The sequence below is a fragment of the Schistocerca gregaria genome, chromosome 3, assembly GCF_023897955.1.
Source record: "Schistocerca gregaria isolate iqSchGreg1 chromosome 3, iqSchGreg1.2, whole genome shotgun sequence".
NCBI lineage: Eukaryota > Metazoa > Arthropoda > Insecta > Orthoptera > Acrididae > Schistocerca > Schistocerca gregaria.
Window position 1 is genome coordinate 337174862 of NC_064922.1, and position 17787 is coordinate 337192648.

Below are 17787 nucleotides of genomic sequence, written 5' to 3' on the forward strand. Positions count from 1 at the left end.
CTGCATATAAATTTTCACCTTATCTCCGTTGGTTTTACCTGTTTCACAAGGAGAAACACACATTTGTTAAGTATTAATGAAGATGATCCTGCTAATTATCATAAGACATTAGTAATTTGATTTTGCAGTAGCATCAAATATGAAAATTGTCAGTATGATTTGAAAGAATTGCAAACCAACATCATATTTGCCTTAGCTCTTATTCAGATACAAGCATAGAATAAATACTTTCTAGTATTTCTGTAAGCCACACTGACCAATGAAATTTGTATAATTTCTTAGCACTTTGAACATTCTGAAAATTATCTAAACAGTGAATATAAAGAACATGTAGAATAATTATCCCACTGATACCAACTTGCAAAGTATTAAATGAAAAATCTATGATATACTACAGTCAGCTATGTGCCACTATCAAAGGAACCATAAAGGCTAGATTACACAATCAAAACATACGCAGAGGCATTTAAGCACTCATTATTCCTGCACTTCATATGAGAACAGAGCAGGAAGAAACACTAACTTGCAGCATAATGCTAAGTACCCTCCACTATGCCCATCACAGTAGTTTGCAAGGTATGTACATAGAAATAAGCATAAATTTACATTGCATAAGTTACCATAAAAACAATTATCAGTTTGACAGACAATATTTGATTAAGACAAAATTTCTGGTACAAGTGATGTTGTATATTGAAAGTACTGTGGCAAATTGTTGTACATACAGTTTTATCCTTTGGTAGGACATATTCTTCAAGCTTTCACTCCTGTTTATTCTTGGAATGTGAATAGCTTGTCTAATTCTAGTATTATGGTTGTAAACAAAGCTGTATATAGCATATGCTTTAATGTGTTTTCTAACAACATGCTGCTTTGGAAATGTAACTAAAAGGAAGAGTCAGGATGCGAAGAATCTTAAACAGATTATCACTTTGTGTGTGTGTGTGTGTGTGTGTGTGTGTGTGTGTGTGTGTGTGTGTGTTACTTAAAATCTGAGGATTTGTTCCCAAAACAAAAATGCCATAGCTTAGCATTAAATGAATGTGTGAAAAATATGATGTTCAGAGGCAGGTATTGCTACATGTTGGGATTAAAATTCTAATATCAAAGCATTCTGTCAAAATTCCTACTATCTTGCTGGTATATTCATCCCACTTTAACTGATAATCAATGTCATGCCAAGAAATTTATTTTTGGCACACATTCTATATCTTTCTTCTCTGTCGTGTTGTCTCATGTAAGTAACTTAGGCTGTTTGGAAAACATCATTACTTTCGTTAAAATGCATGCTGGCATCAGCATTAATATAAGGAGATGCATCTAAATCCTCTGACACATTAATTGAATAGAAGAGATATTTTTCTTAAAGTGGACACCCTGTGAACTGAATTAGATGCAGACACAAGAAGGCTTGTGAGAGAAACATGTAATTAAAAACTTCATTGCCACCATAGTTCATGTACTATCTGAATATAGTTTTTATTTACAAGTATTGAGCATTTGATTCCACTTTTATGTGTGAATAGTTGGTTTAAGCACCATCAAAGAAGATTATACCCATGGAAATTTCCAGGTGATATTGGTAGACATCAAATAGACTTTGTTATAACCAATAAGAGATTCAGAAACTGTATGAAGCTGGGAAAAGCCTTTCCATGTGCAGATGCTGATGTAGATTATAATTTTTTCACAACATATATTAGTACAAGATTAAAGCATATTATGAAAAGGCAGCAGATGATGAAATGGGATGTTGAGAAATGGAAAAATGAGAACTTTGAGAACGAATACAGTCACTATGTTGAAAATAAAATTAGAAGGCATAAGGGGAAGTGCAGAAGCCACTGAAAAGTGTAATAGCATTATACACACAATGTTGGAAGGATTTAAGATAGAAATTGGAGAAGTGAACAGAACAAGAATTAAAAAAGAGTTGATAACAAGAAGTGCGTTGGATGAAATGGATGAATGCAGCAAAAGAAAAAATGATAACTTGGCAGAAGGCAGTACGTAAAACCGAACAATGAACTATGAAAGTTAAGGCTACAGAGGATTGGCTGTGGAAACAGTGTGGGGAAAGAGAAGAATCGGAAAAAAGGAAAATTGGAAGAAATGTATAAAACAGCAACATTCTTAACAAGCAGAGAAGTAAGGAAAATATGCAAACAAGGAATGTTTAATAAACATGGGAAGAAGACAGTATGTACAAAAGAGGAGAAGGAAGTGTGGATGGATAATATGGAATACTTACATGGTGCAAAGGCTGAGAGCTTTTGGAAGACGATGGGGAACAAAATGAAGATGACCAAGGTCCTAAGATAATGAAATGGGAATTGGAGAAAGCAATTCAGGAGGTCCAGGAAAAGAATACCATCTGAGGCAATGAAAGTCTTAGGTCCATATTCAATCGACAGACTGACTGACTGACTGATAGTAAACAGAATTTCTGGCACAGGATAATTTTGCCTCAAGATTTTCTTAAGACCATTCTAATACCTTTACTTAAAAAGTATAATGATGAGAGTAATGCTAAGGAGAATTGAAAATAAAACGGAGGAAAATAGTGTGTAAGACCAGTATGGATTCAGAAAGGGTAAAGGAACAAGGGATGCTATAGGTTCCAGAATGGAATTTTCATTCAGCAGCACTGATATTAAACTTCCTGGCAGATTAAAACTGTGTGCCAGACTGAGACAAACTCAGCACCTTTGCCTTAAGCAGGCAACTGCTCTACCAACTGAGCTACCCAAGAATGACTCACAACCCATCCCCACAGCTTTACTTCTGCCAGTACCTTATCTCCTACCTTCCAAACTTCATAGAAGTTCCTGTGAAATTTGTGAGACTAGCACTTCTAGAAGAAAGGATATTGCAGAGACATGGCTTAGCCACAGCCTGGGGGATATTTCCAGAATGAAATTTTCACTGTACACCATAGTATGCACTGATATGAAACTTCCTATCAAATTAAAATTGTGTACCAAACCAAGACTTGAACTCAGGACCTTTGCCTTGGAAGGTAGGAAACGAGGTACTGGTGGAAGTAAAGCTGCGAGGATGGGTTGTGTGTCATGCTTGGGTAGCTCAGTTAGTGGAGTACGTGTCTCCAAATGCAAAGATCCTGAGCTCAAGTCTCAGTCCAGCACATTGTTTTAATATGCCAGGAAGTTTCATGCTGCAGTTTGTATGAGGATGATTGGAGAAAGAATGACAGAAATGAACGAGGAGGTGTACATTTGTTTTGTCAACTGAGAGAAGACTTTTGATAAGAGTCAACTGGAGGATACTGCTGGGAATTTCAAAAGATGTGTGAATATACTGGAAAAATAAAAGGTTAATAAAGGAAATGTATACAAGACAAAAAAGTGACAGAAGAGCTGAGCATTGGAGGGGTTATAAGGCATGGGTGTTTACTGTCACTGAAGTTCTTGAGCATATGTGGAGAAGAACTTACAGGTAAGATCACAGAGGTCGCAAGAGACACTGTAAATGAAGGAGAAAGTATAAAGATTATACAATGTGCAGTTGATCAAGCTGTGCTTGTGGAATGATAAGAGGAGCTACAGAAGATGTTGAAGAGTATTGCAAGAAGGGGAAATAAGTATGGAATGAAGATAAACATAGAAAAGGAATAAGTGATGAGAGTAGGGAAGCAGTAACATATTCCTAGATAAAAATAGAACAAGTAAAATCCTTTCTGTGCCTAGAATGTTTAATGACTGGGAATACAAACTGTACATAAGCAGTAAGAAGGAGGATATACATGGAAGAAAACAGCATTTGAGAAAGTGAAGCAGGTAATAACATCTAGAAGAATTCCAGTGGAGCTGAGGAAAAGATCTGCTAACTGTTATGATTGGTGTGTAATGTTATACACTAGTGAATAATGGACAGTTAAAAAGGAAAAGAAAAATATTTAGAAAGTTTTGAAATGTGCTGTGGAGAAGAATGCTTAAGGTGAAATGGACTGACAAACTTAAGAATCAAGAAATAATGAAGAAAGAAGATGATGAAAGAAGATTATTGGAAGTAATAAGAAAGAGAAAAATCCTTGGGTGGGACATAGAATGCACAGGGATTGCCTGCAACAAAGAATTGTAAGGGAAAAGTGGAAGGATGAGGAGAAGAGGTAGTAAGAGAAATGGAATGATGGATGACATTAGAAGAGGACAAACATACAAACAAATGAAGAAGATTCTCAGAACAGGACAAGACAGAGGGCCTACAGTTGAAACCTGTCACAAGATTGATACACTAAAGAAGAAAGAAGATAAACGTCAGGGATGTCTACATTTTACAAACTAATGTATCTATTTAAATTATTTAATTATTTATTACTTTCTCTTCAGCTGACACTATTAGCACTGCTGATCTATCAACAGGGTCTGCTGACATTCTTTTCCTTCAGTAACTAATTAAAAGAAATGAAGCAAAATGTTTCAAATAATGGCACATCAAACCCAATAGTTCCTTACTTTTTTCAAACTGGTATTTGTTGTATCATGTTATGATTTGTGTAATTTGTACATCATTCTTTGACTATACTGAAAATTTGTATGAATCAAATTGGTTCATTACAAATAATAATTAACTGTTTTTGGTCTTTTGACATGCAGAAATATTACCGGGACCTTGACAGTGCTTTGCAGCTAGTGAGAGATGGGTCAGCTATTGCAGTGTTATATTTTTCCCCAACTTTCAGCAAAGACTTGGAAACAAGGCAGTATGTGGGAAGATCAGCATCAGATGAGATTCTCAACAGCAGTTCAGTGTCTGTCTACATGGACATGTCTGGTAATTCACATAACATTCAATATCTTATTCTTGAACCATTCAACTTCTGTAGTATATCATAGATGCAAAAAGTATGGTCCTAAATTATAAAGAGTAAAGTAATTCAAGAAAAATTAAGTGATTTTCATTTCCGTCCTTGATAATCTGTTTATAACTCACTGCTCTTTTCTTACCTAGAGTCACAGTCTGTTATTTCCTAAACTAGTTTTGTTCCTTAATGAGTTCTCTAGTTTTACTGCAATACAATACTACAATGATAGCATCTAAAAGCTTTTATTTAGAGATAATTGTTTACTGTCCTGAATACTCATGACTGGTTAGAACTGTGTGCCACAATAACTCAGATCTAGATTACTCTTTTCCAACAGCAATGTTCTTTCAATTCAGCTATCATGATATTCTAGTTTGGAGTGGTAAGAGATAGATAATAATAATACTAATAATACTACTACTAATAATAATCCACTAAACATAACAGATATGGAACACTTCTGGAGCAACATATGGTCAAACCCGGTACAGCATAACAGGCATGCACGGTGGATACAAGCAGAAACAGACACATAAAAGATGATACCACAAATGCCTGAAGTGATAATTTTGCAACATTAAGTCACCTTAGCAATTAATTCTACACACAATTGGAAAGCCCCTGGAAAAGATAAAATAACAAATTTCTGGCTAAAGAAGTTCACCTCAACACATTCACATCTAACTAAATTATTTAACAATGTAAATAAAATAGAAAGAAACTTCCACAAGGGAAAAATATATTAAAAACAAAGATTCCAAGACTTACCAAGCAGGAAAGCGCCAGTAGACAGGCACAATAAATAAAACACACAAACACACACACAAAATTTCTAGCTTTCGCAACTGACAGTTGCTTCTTCAGGAAAGAGGGAAGGAGAGGGAAAGACAAAAGGATGTGGGTTTTAAGGGAGAGGGTAAGGAGTCATTCGAATCCTGGGAGTGGAAAGACTTACCTTAGGGGGAAAAAAGGACAGGTGTACACTCGCACACACACACATATCCATCCGCACATACACAGACACAAGCAGATATGTTTAGGCAAAGAGTAAGGGCAGAGATGTCAGTTGAGGTGGAAGTACAGAGGCAAAGAAGTTGTTGAAAGACAGGTGAGGTATGAGCGGCGGCGACTTGAAATTAGCAGAGGTTGAGGCCTGGCAGATATCGAGAAGAGAGGATATACTGAAGGGCAAGTTCCCATCTCCGGAGTTCGGATAGGTTGGTGTTGGTGGGAAGTATCCAGATCACCCGGACGGTGCTCCACTCCCCCCAATACCTCAAAATTCTAGTCAACACAATCTGGAACCACAATACCCCAATTCAGTAGTTAACCTTTCCTCCAAACCTCTCTCCCAATCCAAAACCTCTGTCCTATCCAAAGGCCTCACCTTCAGCCCCAGTCCCAGATTCAACCAAACTGCCCTTGTCAAAGATTTACTGTCCTACACTCTTAGTCTCTGCTGGAAATATCACTTTGCCATGAAGAAAAATAATCCTTATCCCACTCCTAATGATCCAACTCCCCAAGACACTAACCAAATTGAACCCTGCCTGAAACAGTTCCGTCCTCCATCACAGCGGGACCCACCTCCTCTTTCTCAAAATCACCCTCTCCAAACCTTCCAGGAATTTCTCACTTCCAGCCTTGCCTCTCAATCTTTCTTAAAAAACCTTAATCCTACTCCCAACATCACCACAGCCAAAGCCCAGGCTATCCGTGATCTGAAAGCTGACCGATCCATCATCATTCTTCCGGCTGACAAGGGTGCCACAACCGTGGTACTTGATGGTCGGGAGTATGTGGCTGAGGGACTGCGTCAGCTTTCAGACAACTCTACATACAAAGTTTGCCAAGGTAATCCCATTCCTGATGTCAAGGCGGAGCTTCAAGGAATCCTCAGAACCTTAGGCCCCCTACAAATTCCTAAAATTCACAAACCCAAACATCCCGGTAGCCCCATTGTACCTGGTTACCAAGCCCCCACTGAACGTATCTCTGCCTACGTAGATCAACACCTTCAACCCATTCATGCAGTCTCCCATCCATCATCAAAGACACCAGCCACTTTCTCGAACGCCTGGAATCCTTACCCAGTCTGTTACCCCCGGAAACCATCCTAGTAACCATTGATGCCACTTCCCTATACACAAATATCACGCACGTCCAGGGCCTCGGTGCAATGGAGCACTACCTTTCACGCCGATCACCTGCCACCCTACCTAAAACCTCTTTCCTCGTCACCTTAGCCAGCTTCATCCTGATGCACAACTGCTTCACTTTTGAAGGCCAGACATACCAACAATTAAAGGGAACAGCCGTGGGTACCAGGATGGCCCCCTCATATGCCAACCTATTTATGGGTCGCTTAGAGGAAGCCTTCTTGGTTACCCAAGCCTGCCAATCCAAAGTTGGGTACAGATTTATTGACGACATCTTCATGATCTGGACTCACAGTAAAGAACAACTACAGAATTTCTTCTCCAACCTCAACTCCTTTGGCTCCATCAGATTCACCTGGTCCTACTCCAAATCCCATGCCACTTTCCTTGACGTTGACCTCCATCTGTCCAATGGCCAGCTTCACACATCCGTCCACATCAAACCCACCAACAAGCAACAGTACCTCCATTATGACAGCTGCCACCCATTCCATGTCAAACGGTCCCTTCCCTACAGCCTAGGCCTTCGTGGCAAACGAATCTGCTCCAGTCCTGAATCCCTGAATCATTACACCAATAACCTGAAAACAGCTTTTGCATCCCACAACTACCCGCCCAACCTGGTACAGAAGCAAATAACCAGAGCCACTTCCTCATCCCCTCAAACCCAGAACCTCTCACAGAAGAACCCCAAAAGTGCCCCACTTGTGACAGGATACTTCCCGGGACTGGATCAGACTGAATGTGGCTCTCCAGCAGGGATACGACTTCCTAAAATCCTTCCCCGAAATTAGATCCATCCTTCATGAAATCCTCCCCACTCCACCAAGAGTGTCGTTCCGCCGTCCACCTTACTTTCGTAACCTCTTGGTTCATCCCTATGAAATCCCCAAACCACCTTCCCTACCCTCTGGCTCCTATCCTTGTAACCGCCCCCGGTGTAAAACCTGTCCTATGCACCCTCCCACCACCACCTACTCCAGTCCTGTAACTCGGAAGGTGTACCCGATCAAAGGCAGAGCCACGTGTGAAAGCACCTACGTGATTTACCAACTGACCTGCCTACACTGTGACGCTTTCTATGTGGGAATGACCAGCAACAAACTGTCCATTCACATGAATGGACACAGGCAGACAGTGTTTGTTGGTAATGAGGATCACCCTGTGGCTAAACATTCCTTGGTGCACAGCCAGCACATCTTGGCACAGTGTTACACCATCCGGGTTATCTGGATACTTCCCACCAACACCAACCTATCCGAACTCCGGAGATGGGAACTTGCCCTTCAGTATATCCTCTCTTCTCGATGTCCGCCAGGCCTCAACCTCCGCTAATTTCAAGTTGCCGCCGCTCATACCTCACCTGTCTTTCAACAACTTCTTTGCCTCTGTACTTCCGCCTCGACTGACATCTCTGCCCGAACTCTTTTCCTTTACAAATGTCGGCTTGTGTCTGTGTATGTGCGGATGGATATGTGTGTGTGTGCGAGTGTACACCTGTCCTTTTTTCCCCCTAAGGTAAGTCTTTCCACTCCCAGGATTTGAATGACTCCTTACCCTCTCCCTTAAAACCCACATCCTTACATCTTTCCCTCTCCTTCCCTCTTTCCTGAAGAAGCAACTGTCGGTTGCGAAAGCTAGAAATTTTGTGTGTGTGTTTGTGTGTTTTATTTATTGTGCCTGTCTACCGGCACTTTCCCACTTGGTAAGTCTTGGAATCTTTGTTTTTAATATAAATTATTTAACAGTTACATTGCAGACCCATACACATTCCCTGATACACTTACACATGGGATAACTTACCTGAAACTGAAAGATCAGGCAGACACAGCAAACCCAGCAAAATATTGCCCCATAACATGCCTACCAACAATATACAAAATATTAACTTCAGTCACTACACAGAAATTAATGACATACATAGATTACCAGAAAGCTGTTGATAGTGTACCCCACTCATGGTTACTACAAATATTGGAAATATACAAAGTAGATCCTAAATTGATACAGTTCCTAAACATAGTAATGAAAAATTGGAAAACCACACTTAATATCCAAACAAATTCAAATAATATCACATCACAGCCAATACAGATGAAGTGTGGAATACACCAAGGAGACTCATTAAGTCCTTTCTGGTTCTGCCTTGCTCTGAACCCTCTATCCAACATGCTAAACAATACAAATTATGGATACAATATTACTGGAACATACCAACACAAAATCACACATTTGCTATACATGGATGATCTAAAACTACTGGCAGCAACAAATCAACAACTCAACCAATTACTAAAGATAACAGAAGTATTCAGCAATGATATAAATATGGCTTTTGGAACAGACAAATGTAAGAAAAATAGCATAGTCAAAGGAAAACACTCTAAACAAGAAGATTACATATTGGATAACCACAGCGACTGCATAGAAGCAATGAAAAAAAAAAAAAACAGATGCCTATAAATATCTAGAATACAGACAAAAAATAGGAATAGATAATATAAATATTAAAGAGGAACTAAAAGAAAAATATAGACAAAGACTAACAAAAATACTGAAAACAGAATTGACAGCAAGAAACAAGACAAAAGCTATAAATACTTATGCTATACCAATATTGACCTACTAATTTGGAGTAGTGAAATGGAGTAACACAGACCTAGAAGCACTCAATACACTTACACAATCACAATGCCACAAATATAGAATACATCACATACATTTGGCAACAGAAAGATTCACATTAAGCAGAAAGGAAGGAGGAAGGGGATTTATTGTCATAAAAAACCTACATTATGGACAGGTAGACAATTTAAGAAAATTCTTTATAGAACGAGCAGAAACTAGCAAAATACACAAAGCAATCACTCATATAAATACCTCAGCTACACCATTGCAATTTCATAACCACTTCTACAACCTTTAGGTCACATAACATCAACAGATGCGAAGAAAGTAAATTGGAAAAGAAAACACTACATAGCAAGCACCCGTATCATCTAACACAGTCACACATTGATCAAGATGCATCCAACACATGGCTAGGAAAAAGCAATATATACATTGAGATGGAAGGATTCATTATTGCAATACAGGATCAAACAATAAACACCAGATATTACAGCAAGCATATTATTAAAGATCCCAATACCACAACAGATAAATGCAGACTTTGCAAACAACAAGTAGAAACAGTAGACCACATCACAAGCAGATGTACAATACAAGCAAATACAGAATACCCCAGAAGACATGACAATGTAGCAAAAATAATACATCAACAACTTGCCATACAACATAAACTAATAAAACAACACGTTCCCACATACAAGTATGCACCACAAAATGCACTGGAGAATGATGATTACAAATTATACTGGAACAGAACCATTATAACATATAAAACAACACCACATAACAAACCTGACATCATACTCACCAATAAAAAGAAGAAATTAACACAACTAATCGAAATATCCATCCCCAATACAACAAGTATGCAGAAGAAAACAGGAGAAAAAATTGAAAAATACATCCAACTGGCTGAGGAAGTCAAGGACATGTGGCATCAGGATAAAGTTGACATTATACCAATTATACTATCAACTACAGGAGTCATACCACACAGTATCCACCAGTATATCAACACAATACAGCTTCATCCAAACGTATATATACAACTACAGAAATCTGTAATTATTGATACATGTTCAATTACCCGAAAGTTCCTTAATGCAATGTAACATATACTGTACAGTTAAAAGGAAGTCACGCTTGATCAAGGTCCGCATCACTTTCCATTTTTAACCAGACGTAACGTCTAAGAAAGGAAAGAAATAATAATAATAATTTTATTGTCATTCGGCTGATTACAGCAATAGACAAAGTCAAGAGCATATATTTCTACATAAACTACTATATCGATGTAGATTGATTTACATAAAATAGGTACACGTTAGAATACAGAATTTTCATATTCAAAAAATTCATCAGTGGTGTAAAACGGATTGTTCACTAGTAGCTTGTATAATTTAGCTTCAAAAATATTTACAGGCAGTTCTTTAAAGACAGCACTTAGTCTATTAAACATCCTTAGTCCAAGAACTAGATAGGAGTTCTGCGATAATCTATGATATGGCACGTCAACAGATGTTCTGTTTCTAGTATTATGGCTATGAATATCACTTCTCAACACAAAATTAGAGATACTGTTTCTAATGTACAATAGAACATTGTAGATGAATAAGTTTACTACTGTAAGGCACTGCAATTTAATAAAAAGAGATTTACAATGTTCTGTTTTATCAGAATCCATTATTATTCTTATTACTTTCTTCTGTAAAAGTAAAATGTCATTTACATGACAGCTACTACCCCACAGTAGGATTCCATAAGAGATTATGCTTTGGAAGAAGTCATAGGGAACATGTCTTTTTAAATTTCTAATTAGGTAAATAGTTCTTGAAAGCTTAGCCAATATATTTTTAATGTGTGATTCCCACGTCAATTTATTGTCAATAGTAACTCTAAAAATTTAACAGTTTCTAATTCTTGGTGGTTAGGAATCTTTTTTATGCTAATGAAAGTGTCTGTGTTTCATTTTCATTTAGTAAGAAGCCATTAGCTTTGAACCATAATGAGGATTGAGCAAGGGTATTTTCAGTCAGTGTTTTCACTGTACCTAGATCAGAGCTTGTGTGTAGAAAAGTTGTGTCATCAGCATACAATATTGTGTGAGAATTTATGAATAACGGCAGGTCATTAATCATTAGTATAAACAGTAAAGGTCCAAGCACCGACCCTTGAGGCACTCTGTACCTAACATTAACCAAATTTGATTTCTCCCTACCAATGCACACAACTTGACGTTTCTCTAGAAAAGACCTGAACATGTTCATACTGTTATAATGACAGATGTCAGTTGTGAGTGGGACTGGAAAATGAACATGATTACTCAATTGGTAAATCACTGCTCCTGATTCGTAGTTGTTTGAATGTAAGCACTAGTCTGACATTCAGTTTCAGTCTATCATGAATACAGAATTTGTTTTTCATGTACCAGTTAAAGTAGAGTTACTGGTAGCGATTTTTTGCTAGTAACACAGAAAATATTCCACATTTGGTAGGATAATATAAGAAAAAGGACTGCAGAAAAAAACTTGTTTATTCATAGATATACATTTGATATGCAGCAGTTTGTAATGTTTCGAACATGATGCCTCATAAGTGTTGTCCACTGAAAACTGTACACTTTTCAAAATGATTTCTGAAATCTATCATGACCCAACATATCAAGTCTTGCAAAACTGCTGCTTCCTCCACTTGAACTGCTCTCCTGAGATCAGAAAGAGTGTTGGGCCAAAGTGTGTAAACCGTAACTTTAAGGTTACCCTTAAGGAAAAAATCATTTGGTGTGAGGTCTGATAAATGTAGCACCAAGCAAAATCTCCAAGTAACAGGATCAGTTTTCAAGGAAACAGGTCTCTGAGCTGTCTCATTGGTGTCCCAGTAGTCATGGTTACCCAGTCCTAAATTCTGAGGTTGAATCGATGAGAAATTCAAAGCATGACAGCATAATGTTGGGATGTGACCGTAACAGTTACATGCTCCTCTTCTAAAAAAAATACTGACCAATAATTCCATCTCTGTAAACTGCATAAAACACGGTCAGTTTATTAGCGTGCAGTAGCCTTTTGTGCAGAATTTTGGGGTTATAATCTGACCAATTCAGGAATGTCAGTTGTTTAGACAACCATTTAACTCACTACACAAAAGCACAGCATCTTCTGGGACATCTTGCAGGATATTCTCATGTGACTGCTGATAGCATACAAAACTTGCTGATCTTAATTTTTGGACATCATACACTCTCACAAGGAAGCTCGACAATTGGTGCATGCTTCCTTGCAACATATTTTGTGGACTGCAAAACAGAATTTCTTATAGCCTCAGTATTCCCAGTGTGAGCACTTGTAGGTTGCAAGACAATTTTTTTCTCCGGTGTTGAATTCCTTTTTCAGAAATTCTTGACCTACTGCAAGAAAATCTTCTTATCAGGGACATTTTCACCATGTAGAATAGCAATACTTATGTGAGAGCTCTGATCATTGTAATCAGCGAATTGATACTTTTTAAAAACGTTTCAACTGTGTACATGTGATGAGCTCCTGAGAAAAACATAATAATGACTGAATTATTTAATAGGATAGCTAAAACAATCTACTCACCAAGCGATAGCAGAACACAACATAAAAGCCATTTGTAATTGGCAAGCTTTCGGAGCCAGTGGCTCCTCTTTCAGGCAGAATGGTTGAAGGGTAAGGAAGAAGGGTGAAAGAAGACTGGAGAGGTCTAGGAAAAGGCGTAGATTTTGGGAAAGTCACCTAGAACTGCGAGTCAGGGGATACTTATTGTACGGGATGAGAAGGAAAGAGTCTGTCCTTCTCGTCTCATATTGTGTCTCCCCTGACCAGTCCTTTTCCTTCACCCCTTTTCCTTCCCTTTCAACTTTTCTGCCTGAATTAGGACCCACTGGCTCCGAAAGCTTACCAATTACAACCATCTTTTATGTGTGTGTTCTGCTGCTGCGTAGTGAGTAGTTTTTTTTTTATCTATCCTATTACATAATTTCATCAATAATTGATTGTTTTCATTGTTAAAATAATGACTGAACATGACAGGAGAATGGTGAGACAACGTGGCAAACACCACTTTCCTCAATCTTCCAATTCCCCTCCCCTTTCCGACCTACTAATGGCAAGAGAGAGGAGAATGAAAATGATGCCAGACACTACTTTCCTCACCCCTCCACTCCCCCCCCCCCCCCTCCCTCCCTTCCCACTGACAACGCTACAGATGATCAAAATCTGGGAGGTTTATTGGTTGGTACTGGGTTTTATTTACAATAATTGTATTGTCAGTTGTGTCACTGTCCACATTAACATAGAGTAATTCGACTCATTACATAGTATTTAGTTTAAAAACTGTTTTCAATACAATTTTGTATTTCTTAATAAACAAGTTTATAGCTGCAACACTTTTTGTTTAATTCACATTTTAAATTTGTGAGGCTTTTTTAATCAGCCTATATGCCATCTTCAGTGACACTGTTTTGTTGCCCTCTTTAAGTTCAACATATTTTGAACCTACAACTCCATTGTGAGGACTACTTTTACATTTTTGAGCTGTGCATCTGATTCAGCAAATCACTTATCTGTAGATGAACAACACTGTTTCGACTTTCACAAGTAATAGTAAATTGTGATATGAAGGTTCCATTTTAAGTTAACAGACGGATTGACAATTATTAAATGATCATGAATCATAAATATACATTGTTTCACACACGTGTGTTTGTGTTTGTGTGTGTGTGTGTGTATGTGTGTGTGTGTGTGTGTGTGTGTGTGTGTGTGTATGTGCTATAATTTTATAGTTTTTATTGTAACGAACAGTTGTAGATACAAATCTTAACTCATAATATTTCTGAACGAATGTGGCTTGTTGTACAGGTTATATCTCAATGTTTGGTGGAAATTACATTGTCTTGCAACTCTGAAATCACTGTTACAGTATAAGTCCATTCCAACTTCATAAAGACACTGACCCACTGCTTGCTAAACAGTCGCCACTGTCTTTTAGTATTGGTCTTGCTTCTGTTTCTTAACAGAACCAAAAGGATGGTAGCAGAGGGTACTAAGTTGGGACTGGAGGGGGACATAGAAGAGTTGCCCACCAAAATGCCCTGATCTTCTTCACAGTGAAACAGACAGTGTGAGTATGTGCACTGACCTGTTCCCATGATGGAGCCTCAAATGTGTCAGGATATAGAAGGCAGCATTTATGGTTTGTCCTGATTGAAGAAAATCTATCAGAATTTTTCCTTCATACAATGTAGGTTTTCACAGCCGGTATTGCCTTCATTTAAAACTTCCAGGCTGATAGGCCATTATCGATGTAGAAAACTATCCCCTGATGTTTCATCTACAGCTGCGGGAGACACCCTCTAAGTAAAAAGGCAAACTGCTTTACCTCAGAGGATGTCCCTCGCAGTTGGAGACGAAATGTCAGGACAGAGTTTTATACTTTGACTATGGCCTATCAGCCCGGAAGTTTTAAGTGAAGAATTATTCTTTGTTGCATTCTGTGGAGGCAGTTAGAAGGTCACCACTATGAGGCTTGTCATGGATACTCATGCTTGCATCTTTAAAATGTTTCACACATCTCCTAACCCTACTGGAGTCCATGCAGGTACCTCCACTGGCACAATGAAGTCGAAGGTAAACTCAGTTGCAATGAATTCTATAACAGCATGTGGTTGAAATGAAACTTTGAAGTCTGCCATTTTGTAATTATTGCCTGTGATAGATGCCAATGGCTTCACAATAAGGCAACATGTTGTGTAAAGTCTGTAGATTACACACTTGCAGTCATTTTTGTTACTTTGTTGGAATTAGAATTTTAATGATAGATTGCTCACACCTTTCAGTATGCCCCTCATACTTTGCTGTGTTTAGCTTGTGTAAAAACAATGGCAGTAACAGGGTAGTGTTAATTTACTATTAATACAGAGTGCAGAATTAGTTATTAAATGATACTCATTCTGTATCCTTGAATGTTCTCTTCTGTGAGGGCTCTATAGAACACGAGTAGTGAACTGATTAGCTAATAACACTAACCTTATTTATGGGTTATTGCTAGAATCATTCGTGGTGGATTTGGTCTCACATTCAGTGCTCAACTTGTAAGATCTGCAGTAATAACCTACTCTAATCAAATATAATAAAATGTACATTTACAATACTTTCTACAATCTTATTTGTTACTTGCCATAGACCACAGTGTGTGCTCTTCTTTTCCTTTATCACTTGCAAGATGGGATACCAGAAGATCAAGGGTAGAAAACAGCTAATGGAGGGAGTAAAGGTAATCAATCACTGTATATGTTTTGATATATCAACTGACACATAAGCTAGATTAAAATGATAGCTAAGTTTTAGGCAATGCCCTTCATCAGTACTAACTGATATACATGTGCATACACACATCCAGCAATAGTGTATTCATAATTTTTGACAAGGTTTAACTTGTTTGCAACAACCAAGAGACTAATAACTATGAGAAAAAGTACCACCACAGCTATGTCATGAGAATGACTTTATTGTCTCACACAACTAGTTTCAGTGGCACGTAACTACCATCCTCAGCCCTGCCACTGCCAAAAGTGGTGCATTTATTGTGGAGCCCTTGTTACCAGCACATGTGGGCTAGCTTTTCTCAGGAGCCTCTACTCGACACCATGTTGTCTCTAATCTGCTATTGGAATGACACACTGATACAACTAATCTTTCTTTTGTTTTTCAGATCGGATAAAAGGTGTTCACTTCCAAGCAGAGCTCTATTCTGTTTATCAAGAAGTTGCCAAAGATATTGCTGGTAGATGTGAAATCAGTTACAGACATGTCACGCTGCCCATGCATGTAAGCAACATTACTCACTTGATTGATAAACTCATCTGCATAATTTATTAGAGTACTTCTAGCAAATATAAGCTCACTTTACACGGAAAAATTCTTTGTAATGTATGTCATCAGTAATGTTTAGCAATTTGTCATATTTTGTAGACCTAGTATAGAATTATTCTCTAGCAGTTATAACTTACTTCACAGTTCTGAAACAAGTATAATGTGTAAAATGAAAGAAATGGTTTCCAATGGAAATTTTTGTTAAATTATTATAACTTATTTCATTATTACAACTTATTTCTAGAAAAAAGTATGGTCTACTATGTAAAATGAAAGAAGTAGATTAAGATGGGATTTCCTGTTAAATTCTAAGACTTGATGACAGAGCAGTAGTCCAGAAAATACAAGAGTAATTGCATAACAATTCAGATTTTGTTCTCAATCTTTGGGCAGAACTTCCTTTATAAATATGAAAGAGAATCTGTTATTAACGTTGCTTTTAGTTACAGAATATTACCAGAAAACAGTGCTTCAGTTTGTTATGATATTTCTTCAGACATGGGTAAAATATTATTGTGCAACTGTGACTAGTTTGCCTGTTAGAGTTATTCTAACCAGCATTTAACATTACTCCCCACTGCATCACAACTAGCAGCTGAGATCATATAATTTGCTTTAGTATAATAATTGTTTGGTTTCAAAACAGTACTGAAAAATCGTGTATAGGAGATGATGTTGGGAAAATGACACATTATATGTAGGATTTGTCCTTGTAATAGTTGAGACCCTTATGTGTTTGGTAATTATAATGCTTTGTATTCCAGTAGAATGATTTATCCCCTCATTACAAATCTGGCATATGCTGTTTATCTCAGAATGGTGGGCTGGTAGATAGGGTGTCCCAAGAGGATTGATCAATATTCAGGGATATGAAAAAACAATGATTTGAAGAAAATAGCTTCAAATGGACATATGCCCTATTCCAAATCCTTTCCAAGATATAAAACATTGTTATTTATTTGACTGTAGGCTTCCCTGGCATACACTGCTGACGAAGGTTTCTCGGGTCACCAGCAAGATGGTAGCATTGATATATTGTGACGTTTCAGGAAGCGTCATAGTACCCATCTTCTGGTGAAGTAGATGGGTGGTATGACACTTCCCAAAATGGTACATTATATCAATGCAACCACCCGGTTGGGGGCCTGAGACACCTCCATCATTGTTATTTATTTTATGTATATTTCAGTGCATTTTCAAGTTTACACTGTGCCACAGTTAGTTAACATTACAACATGCATTTTATAAAGTGTCAATTGAAAAATACATATTTTTGACACAT

The 17787-nt window shown here is 37.8% G+C and overlaps 1 protein-coding gene across 1 annotated transcript in view; it reads left to right on the forward strand.

Moving 5' to 3' along the window:
- Positions 1-17787, forward strand: part of LOC126354097 (ABC transporter G family member 23-like) — a 500698-nt gene that overhangs the window by 459067 nt on the left and 23844 nt on the right. Inside the window, exons 13-14 of the mRNA XM_050003484.1 lie at positions 4617-4794; positions 16345-16460. Of these exons, the coding sequence (XP_049859441.1) occupies positions 4617-4794; positions 16345-16460 (294 nt within the window). The remainder of the gene's footprint in view (positions 1-4616; positions 4795-16344; positions 16461-17787) is intronic.